At 46.1% G+C, this 13,589-nt stretch overlaps 1 protein-coding gene across 2 annotated transcripts in view; it reads right to left on the bottom strand.

The window, feature by feature from the left end:
• Window positions 1-11,102, bottom strand: part of NXPE3 (neurexophilin and PC-esterase domain family member 3) — a 31,577-nt gene extending 20,475 nt beyond the window's left edge. Inside the window, exons 1-3 of one of the 2 annotated variants that reach the window (XM_075907893.1) lie at window positions 10,842-10,979; window positions 8,143-8,271; window positions 4,906-5,126 (exon numbers count right to left, since the gene is read on the bottom strand). In XM_075907893.1, the coding sequence (XP_075764008.1) occupies window positions 4,906-4,998 (93 nt within the window). In that variant the 5' untranslated portion in view covers window positions 4,999-5,126; window positions 8,143-8,271; window positions 10,842-10,979. Of the gene's footprint in view, window positions 1-4,905; window positions 5,127-8,142; window positions 8,272-10,841 lie in introns of both variants that reach the window. The other variant, XM_075907884.1, reaches the window with a different exon arrangement.
• Window positions 11,103-13,589: the final 2,487 nt, after the last annotated feature.

Raw genomic sequence — 13,589 nt, 5'->3', positions numbered from 1 at the left:
TTATTTAGCTTGTTAGGAATAACTACCCGTATTAGTGATAACATGTTAAATTGGCAATGGGCGGAGATGCTGTGTAACTGTCATAGACTATTGGCTTATGTGCATATCTCACTTCTGCTGCTAGACCTATCAAATCACTTCTCCTCCGCCCATCTGCTACCTATATAATCTAATATATGTTTTGGTTAAGTTCGTGCACTCCGGGCTAACCCCCTGGTCCACACTCCACCAGCGCTGTGTGGACCAATATATCCTCTGCTTGTTTTCACCTGCACCCAGCGTGTCCAAGAATTATTCCCAACATTTTTAAACAGGCCTTTACATCAGACATAAGAACAGCCGTACTGGGTCAGAACAAAGGTCCATCTAGCCCAGTATTCTGTCTGCCAACAGTAGCCAGCACCAGGTGCCCCAGAGAGGGAGGACCGAAGACAATGATCAAGCGATTTGTCTCCTGCCATCCCTCTCCAGCCTCTGACAAACAGAGGCCAGGGACACCATTTCTATCCCCTGGCTAATAGCCTTTTATGGACCTAACCTCCATGAAATTATCTAGCTTCTCTTTAAACTCTATTATAGTCCTAGCCTTCACAGCCTCCTCTGGCAAGGAGTTCCACAGGTTGACTACATGCTGTGTGAAGAAGAACTTTCTTATTAGTTTTAAACCTGCTACCCATTAATTTCATTTTGGTGTCCTCTAGTTGTTCTATTATGGGAACTAATAAATAACTTTTCTTTATCGGCCCTCTCCACACCACTCATGATTTTATATACCTCTATCATATCCCCCTCCCCCCTCAAGTCTCCTCTTTTCTAAACTGAAAAGTTCCAGTCGTTTTAACCTCTCCTCATATGGGACCCGTTCCAAACCCCTAATCATTTAAGTTGCCCTTTCCTGAACCCTTTCCAAGGCCAAAATATCTTTTTTGAGGTGAGGAGACCACATCTGTACACAGTATTCAAGGTGTGGGCGTACCATAGTTTAATACAGGGGCAGTAAGATGTTCTGTCTTATTTTCTATCCCCTTCTTAATAATTCCTAGCATCCTATTCGCCTTTTTGACCACCGCTGCACACTGTAAGTTTTCAGAGAACTATCCACAATAATGCCAAGATCTTTCCTGATTTATCATAGCCAAATTAGCCCCCATCATACTGTACCTATAGTTGGGGTTATTTTTCCCCGATGTGCATTACTTTACACTTATCCACATTAAATTTCATTTGCCATTTTGTTGCCCAATCGCTCAGTTTGGTGAGATCTTGTTGGAGTCCCTCACAGTTTGCTTCTGTCTTGACTATCCTAAACAGTTTGGTATCATCCACAAACTTTACCACCTCACTGCTTACCCCTTTCTCCAGATCATTTATGAATAAGTTGAAAAGGATTGGTCCCAGGACTGACTCTTGGGGGACACCACTAGTTACCATTCTGAAAATTTACCATTTATTCCTACCCTTTGTCTTTTAGCCAGTTCTCAATCCAAGAAAGGACCTTCCCTCTTATCCCATGGCCATGTAATTTACACAAGAGCCTTTGGTGAGGGACCTTGTCAAAGGCCTTCTGAAAATCTAAGTATACTATATCTACTGGAACCCCCTTGTCTGCATGTTTGTTAACCCCTTCAAAGAACTCTAATAGATTAGTAAGACAGGATTTCCCTTTACAGAAACCATGTTGACTTTTGTCCAACAAATTATGTTCTTCTACATGCCTCACAATTTTATTCTTTACTATTGTTTCGACTAATTTGCCCAGTACTGAAGTTCGACTTACCGGTCTGTAATTGCCAGGATCGCCTCGAGAGCCCTTTTTAAATATTGGTGTCACATTGGCTACCTTCCAGTCATTAGGTACGGAAGCCGATTTAAAGGATAGGTTACAAACCACAGATAACAGTTCAGCAATTTCCCATTTGAGTTCTTTTAGAACCCTTGGATGAATGCCGTCCAGTCCTGGAGATTTGTTAACATTAAGTTTTTCTATTTGTTCCAAAACTTCCTCTAATGACTCAATCCAGGACAGTTCCTCAGATTCATCACCCACAAAGGACAGTGCAGATTTGGGAATCTCCCTAACGTCCTCAGCCGTGAAGACTGAAGCAAAGAAATAATTTAGTTTATCCGCAATGGCTTTATCGTCCTTGATTGCTCCTTGTATATCTAGATCGTCTAGGGGACCCACAGGTTTTTTTTAGCAGGCTTCCTGCTTCTAATGTACTTAAACATTTTGTTATTTCTTTGAGAGTTTTTGGCTAGCTGTTCCCAAAATCTTTTTTTGCTTTTCTTATTACATTTTTACACTTGATTTGACAGTGTTTATGTTCCTTTCAGTATTCTTAATCAATGAAATGACAGAACTCCTTAAGCTTAGGTATAGCCACTTACTACAGTGTTATTTTAGCATCCCCTCAGAGAAATTCCTACCAGAAACACTGGAACCTGATCTACACATCGGGCTCTCAGCCCTACCTACACTCTTGCTTGTCTGTTAAGGTGGCTGTGTGACTACTCAAGTGGCATTTCTGTAGTAACAAAGAGGAGGTGCAACACACAAGCACCTTTTGTACAGCCAACTAAGCCTCCTGTATGCCAGCAATACTAAGTAAGGTATTTGACTAACAGCAATATGAGTCTGCAAAACTTAATAGTCTGTGGCAATTGCTCCACTATGCTTTAAAGCTGAAGCACATAGAAGAAAAGCTTATTATCCTTGTTCACCAAGGACCACCACACACCTCTATTATGAAAAGTCCTAACCTCATGCGTTTTAAATCACTACTTTTTAGATTTCAGGTTTGTTAGATACTATTTTCATAAAAACTCCAGTCTGGCTTAAGAGTATCAGTCTCCTCAGAGAAAAGTTGTCTTCCTCTGCTGCAAGAGCTCTTCAAAAACAAGTAACCTAAACTGACCACACTGATTACTCAATACTTTATTTTCCTCTCCTCACTACACCACAAAGTAGCAGCATTAGATACCCCCAAAACATAAATTATCTGAGCAGGGACAGTCGTTGGTATTTGCACCAGCTATGAAAACGGAACGTTAATTTAGTTCTCTTGTTATGTTTGCAGCTATACCTCACTTGACATATCAGAGAATCAGGTTTACTGGAAGGTATCAGCCTTTTCTCACCCCCTGCTGAAAAGTCTGGCCCACCTCCACCCCGGATACTCCACTCTCCACAAAATCTTTCCCAACAAGTTTAGGAAGGTTTTTTATTAATATACATAGTGCCTGGGTGCACTTGACTTAATAGAGAACATACTACAGAATTCCTGTGTCAAAACCTTATTCCTACAGATTAGGGATGTAGATTCCTATTTAATCAGCTAACTGGTTAAACATTAAATGGGGGTGACCGGGCTGGAGTGGCCTCCATGCCATGGGCAACAGCCCAGCTGCTTCTAGCCCTGCACAGGCTGGGAGACAGCAGCCTTGCACAAGGCCAGAAGCGACAGCCAAGGGGAGGGGAACCTGCTCCCGGATAATGGTTAACTGTTGCCTGATAAACATCGTTAAGGGTTATGCTTACTGGTTAACCAGTAACCCATTCACATTCCTAATACAAATACAAACTTTGTTCCAATAGATCAAGTGATGGAGAAACACAGATAGTCATTGAAGAAATGTATATACAACAGGAAGGCTTTATAAAAGATGTTCTCCTTGACACACAAAACATTGGAAACTCTTCACACATACTGGGGCACCAACTGACATTCCTAGGTGCTTCTGAAGTGGCTCTGTTGGTCCAAGTACAATGTGCTATGGACATATTTGTTCGCATTCCATAAACATGTCACCACTTTGATAAAACAATCTAATGTTCCACAAGAGAACATTAAGAATAGCCTTCCCTTTTATTCTATCTGTTACTATAATGCAGCATTCAACCATGGACCTCAACCATGGAGCTCTACCTTAAAAAAAAACATCAAACATGCAGCAGTAAGCAGTCTATCAAAAAACACTTGATCGACAGCTCAATCACTTAACTAAAGCAAAACAGCTAGCGGTAAAAGTTCAAAGACAAGTGTCCTTTCTTAGCACTAGATCAGTGTCAGCTGTCACCAAGCTGTCCCTTGTGCCTAGTAAAATGAGGTTTACAGGAACGGCTGACAAAGGCTTTCTTTGTCGCCCGATCCCTGTCTTGACAGATGCTTTTTGCTGACAAACTGCTGACTTGGCAAAACATGGCAGTCATTTTTATTCAAATGATGCATGGGATATTTAAATCCCCACTTCATTTGCAATGTCGGTATGTCTAATTTACATCCCTTTGGCGACAGGGGAATGTAGTCTAGACATACTGTAAGAGATACACCTTAAACAAGAGCAAAGCAAAATGAAGATTTGCGCTGGTACTATGATTTTAGTATAAGCTACCTGCAGACCTTTTAGGGCATCAGCTACACTTAAAAAAAAAAAAAAAAAAAGAGAGAGAGAGATGGACAAGACTGATAAGAAAGCATTAACTAGGGAAAGTATTATACATACAACACCTAAATATAATGAATGCCAAATGTGCTGTGCAACAGGAAGTGGACATTGCCTTTTAGTGCAGACCAATTATCCAGAAGGTCAAAGGAGCTGATATGACAAGAAAGTGCTTAGTGGTAAAGGGTTAAAGAGGAAAGCAACACAGCAGATTGTTGTGATACATGTAAGTAATTCAGTATTGCAAACTAAATGAAACAATGTTAAACAAACCAGTTATTTATAGTGTTGCAGGTTAATGTGGTTGCCTCTTATTTAGTCCAAACACAGACCAGACGGGCAAGGTAGACACGAAAAGAAATTGTGAATCAATTACTGTTAAGTCATAGTTGCAGGCATAAACTGTAACAGGAAGTCTGTCATTCAACCTCTTCTTCTGTTAAAGAAAACTGCTTGACTCACCTCTAACTGATGAAAGTTGTGGACCAACACCAAAATTGCCAACACTGCCAGGATCATACAGAAAACCTGTAATCTGCAGAAACTGGGCCACATTGTCCACTCATCTCTTTATCAACCATGTTAGATGCTGTCATGATTTCCATATCCCACAGGCACCACTGTCATTTTATTTCAGTATTACACAAGAGATTTCAGTTGACTTCTGCTTCAGTAGTCTTCTCCTGTGAATGCATTTGCAAAGGATTTTAATACATCCCTACACGTATCAGAGAGTGTTGGGCTTAACATTGAGTTAGGAATGCCTGAACTTTGAACCAAGGAGAAAGGGAAAAATGACTATATCGTGCCATAAAAATGTTATTATTTTATCTAGATAGTACATAAAGTTATGTTACTAAGCTACTGCCTTCAGTGTTTAGATTCATCAACTTACCACGAAATTAAGTTTGGCCACCTACACTTACTCATGGAAGATGGTTGCCTATAACTAACAATAGAAAGGATGACTCCACATTGACTATTAGAATCCATCCCAAAGGTACTAAGATTTTCAGTAGTGACTGGGGTTATCTCCATTTCTAGATGCCCAATTTGAGACACCTTTCCGGGATCTGATTTGCACAGGGCACATGTTTAGCACATTCTGAAAAATGAAGCCCCTTTAAAGGTATTTCAAGTTGGGCACTAAAAAAAAAAAATCACTTCTGCATAACTGGACCAGTATGACCAAGACAGACTGCTGCTCGAATCTTGATATGTCAACCTGTAGATGACTACACAATTAACCAATAAGCCCAGGCTTGAGTTAAACTTGTTGACTAAATGCATTCCCTTCCGCCGGCCCCCCACCACCACCACCACGGCTGTCTCTCTCCCTCGCTGCCTGTGATAGAGGCAGCCAGTGCCCATGAGGAACTGGCTTTAGGTTGGCTCCCCATGAGCACTGGATCAGCCTGCCACCCGTATCCCCGCGCTGCTGCCTCTGATAGAGAGGCAGCAGCAGACAGCGAGGGGGTAGACTGGAGCCGATACATGCGGGGGAATTGGCAAACAAGCCGGCTCTTCATGCATGCCAGATCCACGAATCCACCAGCGGCCAACCCCACTGCCTCCTCCAGAGGTAGCGAGGCTGGAGGAGCAGGCAGAAGCTGGTGCTGGGGGAAGCCAGCTTTAAAGCCTGCTCTCCCCAGCACTGGCTCCACAGTACTGCCTCTCCACCCTGTGTTGTTGCCTCTTTCAGAGGTGGCAGTGCGGGAGAGGGTCGCCATGGACAGAGGCTGCTCTGAAGCAGCATCTTTGTCTATGGGGGGTCTGATCGTCACATGGACGGAGCATCCCCATCTGCAGGGAGCTTGTACCCTCCACAGACAGGGGCTGCCGCCACCCTGCACTACTGCCTCTGCATGAGAGGCAGCAGCACGGGGCAGCAGGCGGGAACTGGTCTGCGTGGAGAGCTAATTTCTAAACCTGCTCCCCTTGCAGACTGGCTCCCACCTGTCACCTTGCACTGCTGCCTCTGATACAGAGTTACTAGGGGCTCCCCAAGACCGTTGGCCTCACCCACAGGGACCACCTAATTTGATGCGGTTACGCGACTGTTCAATTACATGCTATCTAACATCCCTACTCTAATCTTTAATCCAGTGTTTCTCAATTGGTGCTCCACGGAACGCTGGGGTCCCACAAAGCGAAAATAAGAGTTCCGTGAGAACGCAGCACACTCCCACTCTTTTTTTATTCTTATGTCTATTTTGCATCTTCCCCTCCCAATTTCGGCGGAGCTTGCTTTTTTTGGGGGGTGGGGGGGGCTTGACAAATTGCCCTGAAAATTCTAGGGATTCCTTGAAATTCTTTTAAGATGAAAAGAGTTCCGTGGCCAAATTAAATTGGGAAACACTGCTTTAATATCTTCAAAAACAAAATTCCCTCAAACTTGAATCAGCCAGAGTGCAGGATCTACAGCTACTTTTTTATTATTATTATTTTTTAAACACACACACACACACACACACACACACACACCCCAACCATAAATTATGCAATTTAATTTTTCCACAAACAAAAGCAACTAGAATACGCTTTATGAAAAATAATTCTTGTAAAGTATCATTGGAAAGTCTGTAATCTGCTGAAAATGTACATTTTATTTGTGTGCATGCATCATTCCTGTATTTGAAATTAGAAATATGAAGTATAAACCTGTTTACACATCTAGACATGCTAAGTGAAAGCCATTAGTAGTACTCAAGGAATTTAATGGCACAGTACTTGGGTCAATGATCTGTAAATAATTTTGTATTTCCTAGAAGTCTGGACTATGGTTGGTCCTGCCAAGACACATGGCAAGATCACCCGATGCTGGATGGAACCCATTTTGAATGCTGTAATTTTCCATGGAAGGTGAGAAAAGTTTGAACTGAACACAAATGATTCCTGCCTTGAGCAAAATCTATAAATAGACTGGGAACCGACCAATAGGGGTTATTGCCAGATGCTTGAACACCTTGATTTACCACCCAAGATGACTGCTGGACACTTCTAAGACTGAAAAGAAGAAGGATCAGGCCCAAGTTGGGAGGCCTCCCAACTTGTGAAAAAGCTTATTAGAACTGTTGTTAGGGTAAGAAATTACAAGTAACAAGTATATTAGAATATAAACTGGCATGTTTGTTTTATTTTGCTTAGTAACGTGCTTTGATCTATCTGCTATCACTTTAAATCATACATTTTATATTTAATGAAATCACTTGTTTATTAGTAGACCCAGGGTAAATGACTGATACCTGGGTGGGAAACAGCTGTGCATCTCTTTCATTGATAAAGGCGGTGAAAAGTTATGAGCTTGCTCTATATAATCTTTACATTAAGATTATACAGAGCAAGACAAATTGATCTGGGGTTCTGGTCCCATTGGGGCTGGGATCTGGCTGCTGTGCCAAATCCCTTTGACTGAGCCTTCTCAGAGCTGAGCTGATCTCAGTATGTGTTGCTCTGCTGTGAGCTGTGACTACCCCACCAATTCGGTGTAATCACTGGAGGAGACCAGAGAGTCTGGGTCAGCAGGACAGCATGGTGGAGCACCTCAAAGGGCAGGTAGGCAGGCTCAGTAATACTTCAGCACATCAAGTAACAGTCTCAAAGGGATCTCAGTGACCAAATCCATCACAAATTAGACAAGTGTCATGTATATTAATCAATTTTTATAATAGTTTTTAAGGTTAAAAAACAGACACTTACCTTTTATGAAACATAGAGCTTCCTTAACATTGTTAATTTTTTAAAATGTTATAAGGGCAAGGATTTATCAAAATTGTCGACAAACTGCTCACAGCCTGAGGCATCCTCAGTTTCACACCATTCTTCCTCCTTTGGGATCAATGTTGGGAGTTATTCTTGAAATTCAACTTGAGACCCCTGCATCCCAATCCCCAGTCCTGATTCTCCTCTCACCCTCTGACCCAGTCTGGTGCACTTGCTACACCCTAAACCTCTTATTCCCTGCCAAGTCCAAGAGTAGGCACCCCAGACAGAGCCCTCATGTCACATTCCCCTGCCCCAGCCCAGAGCCTTCTCCTGCATTAGAACTCTCAGCCCCAGATCAAAGCCTCCTCCTACACCCCAAGTCTCTCATCCATTACCCCACCCCAGAGCCTGCACCCCCTGTTGGAATACACACCTACCCAATATGAGCGAGAGTGGAAAGAACAAGCAACAGAGTGAGAGGATACAGTGAATGGAGACAGGACCTTGGAGAAGCGATAGGGCAAGGGTAGGGCAAAGGTGTTCAGTTTTGTAAGAGTAGAAAGTTGGCAACCCTATACAATACACATACATGTACAATTGAAATAGTATATATACACACAAGAAAGGCACACAGATGAGACAGTCACACAGTAAACTGGTAAGTTAGGCAATACATTCATAAGAGATTTATGATTCAATGTATTTATCATGCACCTTTGATTGTTGTGCTTGTCCTCTTTCCATACACGTTGGATATATTCTTTTATCCCAACTACCTGAGAAACTTCAAAGGGCTGCTGCCTTAAAAAACAGTTTCCTAAAGACGTGCCCCCTCAACAAATTCCTACTAGATTTGAAGTGTAGCTGTCCCCATTTGAGGCCCATACAGTTAACATTCAGCACTGGGCCAGAGATGGCTTTCTACCCATAAAAAAGCCATACCTTTCACCATTAGCAAGACAGAAACAAAAGCATTACACCCCAGGAAGAGGATATTTTGTCATCACTGGACGGCCCAAGTTTTGGTTGCGGCCTCTTGCAATGAGCTTTTATTCAGGGACCTATATTGGCTTTCACAAATATGACTCAGCAGATACAGTTTCTCATTTTATGAGAACAAGATCCATATGTGCAGTAGGTGTGAATTAGAAGAGGGAGCCACTGCTGCCAGCAATGTATGTCCTTAGGGCTTCCAGATTTAGCTTGTTCTATCCCACTTATTCCCTGAGCAGGCATATACATTCATTGCTGTAAGGACACATGGACCAGAGGCGTAGCGAGGGCGTTCTGCACCTAAAGGGAAAACCAAAATTTGCACACCCCTCTGCCTCTCCAGGGCCCCAAACCTGGTGCACGGCTGAGCCCCACCCTGGGAGGAGGGGGAAGCTTACACCACAGCTTCCCCCACCCTCTCCAGTCTGGGGCTGGCCCCCTGCATGCACTAACCCTCCAGCAGAGATGGAGGAAGGTGGGACTCGGGGTGGGGAAGAGGCTCCAACTGGCAGAGGTGGGCAGAGGAGGAACAGGAGAACCGACCGATGACAAGGGGAGCAGAGGATGACTAAATTGGCGCCCCCCTAGCATGGTTCCCGGGGGCAACTCCCCTCTCCCACCATGCCCCTGACACAGACAGATTTCCATACCTCCCCTGAGGTGGCATTTGCACACTGAATAAAACTAGGGATGTGAAGGACAAGTTGACTATCTTACAACCAAATGCTTATCGAATTGTCGACAGGCTAGTCGACTAGTTGCTTACCCCCCTTGCTCCACATGGTGCTGCCACTTTGAAAGGGCAAGCTGCGGTGTCCCCAGGCTGCACGCAGTGCTTTGAAGAGGCACTGCCGGGTGGAGCCTGTGATCAGCTAGAACTCCCCTGCTGACCTTGGGCTCCGTGTGGTGCTGCCACTTTGAAATGCTGCGTGGAGCCTGATACTGGGTTCTCCGTGGCGTTTCAAAGTGGCAACATCGCATGGAGCCCAGGGCCAGCGGGCGAGTCCCCAGATGATCCCAAGCTCCATGGGGCGCTGCCGCTTTGAAATGCTGCAGAGGGCCAGGATAAGCTGAGGAGTCCAGTTGACCCCAGGCTTCACCCAGTGCTTTTGTCTTTGAAGTGTAGCCCTAGGGCTGTTGCTACACTTCAAAGGCCGAGGCACCCTATCAACTAATCAAATGGTCAGTGCAAAACGCATGGACTATTCCATTCGTCAATTACTTACACTCTAACATGCCTAAATAAAACCCTGCAACATGCTGCAAGTAAGTCTCCACATTCACAGCAGCTGGAAGCACCCTGCAGCAGAGACTGGGATGAACCTGCCAGCACTCCAGTGCACCTGCTAAATGCCAAGCCCGCAGCACCAGAAGCAGATTACAAACCCCAAAAGACGGAAAACGCGGCACCTCCAACCCCACAAAACCCTCTCACCCCAGCACCCTGCTACCCTCCTTGCAGCTCATCGGGAGCCTACCAGCTCCCCCACGGCCCCACTCAACCACAACCCTCGCCTCCCCGCCTCTCCTACCCCCCACTCCCAGCCACGCACTCTGCCCCGCCGCCTCTCGCCTCCCGGCCAGCTCCCCCCACCCCACTGGCTCTGCTCCCCGCCAGGTGCAACCGAGGGGCCGCTTCTTAGCGTCTCTCCGCCGCGAAGGGAGGCTGCGCTGGGCCCCTACCCCGCTCGCTCACTCACCTGCTCCCTGTCCCCAGCCAGCGCCTGCCCCTCTGCTCGCGAGCCGCGGGAAAGCCGCTGGCTGGCGCCGGCCGGAGCAGAACGGGACTGACCCCGGGAAGCAGGAGCTGCAGAAAGCGCGTCAGCAGCATCCCCCGATCCCGCCCCCACATTACGCTGCGACGCGCCGCCCGACACCAGCGCTTCCCTATTGCACAGCAGCCCCGGCGCCCCGCCCACACCGCTCCGCCTGCGCGGGCTGCAATTGGTTTCTGGTTGCATCCGCACGCTGCTGCTGTCGAGGTGCTGCGGCCCCTTCCTCGAGACAGCTCTGCCCCTCCTCGCTCCTTGCACCGGTCCCCTGCTTCACAGCACGGCCCCTGCTGCTGCATTGCACTCCGCATTGCCTCCGCCTTCCAGGCCTCCTGCCTGCAGACTGCTCGGCCCTCCCTCCGTCCCTTCCTTCTAGGGTCCTCCAGCTGCCACCACAACTATTTCTGTCCCGATAGCGTAGGCTGGAGCAGGGACTGACGTGTGCAGCTACGTATAGCCCGGTAGTCTTGTAGGACTCCCTTAAATCTCAAGCAGCTTGCATGCAGAAATAAAAAAAGCTCCCCTCTGGACCCTGCATGGCTTCATGCATTTTTTCCCCGTATACTTCTGTGTTGCGATTTCAGCTATAATGAAATATGCAACCGAAACTGGATATTCCTATGGCATTTAGCAAGGAACACGGACAGATAGCAGGCGATGATTGTAAATAAATAGCTCAAACCGTCCTCTTAGGGCCAGGTGAGTTTAACTTTTTTTAAATATAGTCTCATTCAATTATTTTTCATTTAATAACCAAGCAGGAGGGGGTGATTTTCAAAAGAGCTCAAAGCCACATTGTTAGGTACAGGTGCTGTAAACTCAGCATTCACAGTTCAGGCCAGGATCTCAAGAGTGTTCTGCATCCAGGCACTCTCCTATTGTGACATTCAAAACCTAGGCCATAAGAATCAAGCTGAGGAACTATTTTGAAAACAGCCATTTATTTAGGTGGCCAAAGGGGAGCCAAGCTCTTCTGAAAATCTGACTGCAATATGGGACAGTCAACTTTTTCTGTTTTAAATCTGGCCTTTAAATGTGACCAGATTATGCTATCCTTAATATCCATGTCCAGTTGAAATGACAGGTGATGACAGTGAACAGGTGATTGCTAACAGGGAGTTTTGAGAGGGAGTTCTCCAGGTGAAGGAGAAGCAGATACAGGACTCTTGAGGGAAGTGTGTTTTGTTATTGGGGCTTTCTTAGTGTGTGCAGAGCTTGTGTTTGTTTGGTGTGTGGTGGTTTGTGGTTTTTTTTTTTTCTCCTTTCCCTCCTCCCCCCCCTGTTTGAGTGAGGCTTTAGAGGGGGAGTTCTCCAGGTAGAGGAGAAGTAGATACAGGAGTCTTGGGAGAAGTGGGTGTTGTGCTTGGGGCTTTCTTGCTGTATGCTGAGCTTGTGTTTGTGAGTAAGGGTTGTGTGTGTTTGTTTATTTATTTATTTTCCCCTGTGTTTGAGAGTGAGTTTTTTTTTTCCCTCCCCCCCCCTCCCCTTGATAGAGTTTGTGCTGTGATTGGTAGGGGCTGTGCTTGGCAGGTGGAAACTGTTGGCTTCTAATTAAAGTTGAATTCTAGAAGCCTCTGCTGATTGGCTGAGCCTTGGTAGGGGGAGGGGCTTTATAAGGCAGTGGGCAAGCGACCAAGTGATTGCTAACAGGGAGTTTTGAGAGGGAGTTTGGAAGGGGACAGGGAAGGGCGGGAGGTTCTCTTGTCTTTCTTTTTAAATCCCTTCTCCAGGACAGCAGCGATGGTTGATGCGTCTGCTGCTGTTGTTACCTGCACGGCATGTGCCATGTTTGTCTTCCTCCCGGAAGAAAGAACGGATTTCATCTGCACAAAGTGCAAGCTGGTCAAGATTTTGGAAGAAAAAATTAGAGGACTGGAGGCCCAAGTGTCGACCTTACGCTTGATTAGAGAGGATGAAGACTTCCTCGATAGAAGGCAGCAATTGATCCTTCAAGCACGGCAGGCAGAGGAGCCAGTGAGGGCAGTACGCGACCAAGAAGAGAACTGGCAGCATGTAACTTCTAGAAGGGGAAAAAGGCCAGCACGGGATTCCCCCGATGCTATAGAGGTAAGCAATCGCTTTCAAGCTCTCTCCACAGGCTCTGCAGTGAAAGCTCTGGAAGGGACTTCACAAGGTAGAAACCAGAAGGGAGCACCATCTACTGAAAGGCATGGGATGCGTAGTCCTAAGGATGGGGGTTCCACGGCCACCACCCCCAAAAGGAAACGACGGGTGGTGGTGGTCGGGGACTCCCTCCTAAGAGGGACTGAGCCATCCCTCTGCCGTCCGGACTTGGAATCTCGAGAGGTGTGCTGCTTACCGGGAGCTCGCATTCGGGATGTCACTGAGAGGCTTAGCAAGCTGATCAAACCTTTGGATCGCTACCCCTTCCTGCTTCTCCATGTAGGAACGAATGATACGGCCAAGAATGACCTTGAGCGGGTTGCTGCGGATTATGTAGCGCTGGGAAGAAGGATCCAAGACTTTGGAGCGCAAGTGGTGTTCTCGTCCATCCTCCCTGTTGAAGGGAAAGGACTGGGCAGGGATCGTCTAATTGAGGACGTAAATGCATGGTTGCGCAGGTGGTGTCGCAGAGAGGGCTTTTGTTTCTTCGACCATGGGACTCTGTTCCGGGCGCAAGGATTGTTAGGAAGAGATGGGATCCACCTAACGAAG

Source organism: Pelodiscus sinensis, chromosome 1 (genome assembly GCF_049634645.1).
Source record: "Pelodiscus sinensis isolate JC-2024 chromosome 1, ASM4963464v1, whole genome shotgun sequence".
In the NCBI taxonomy this organism is placed as follows: Eukaryota; Metazoa; Chordata; order Testudines; family Trionychidae; genus Pelodiscus; species Pelodiscus sinensis.
Note: the sequence above shows the minus strand (reverse complement) of the source record. Positions and strands in the feature narration are given on the sequence as shown.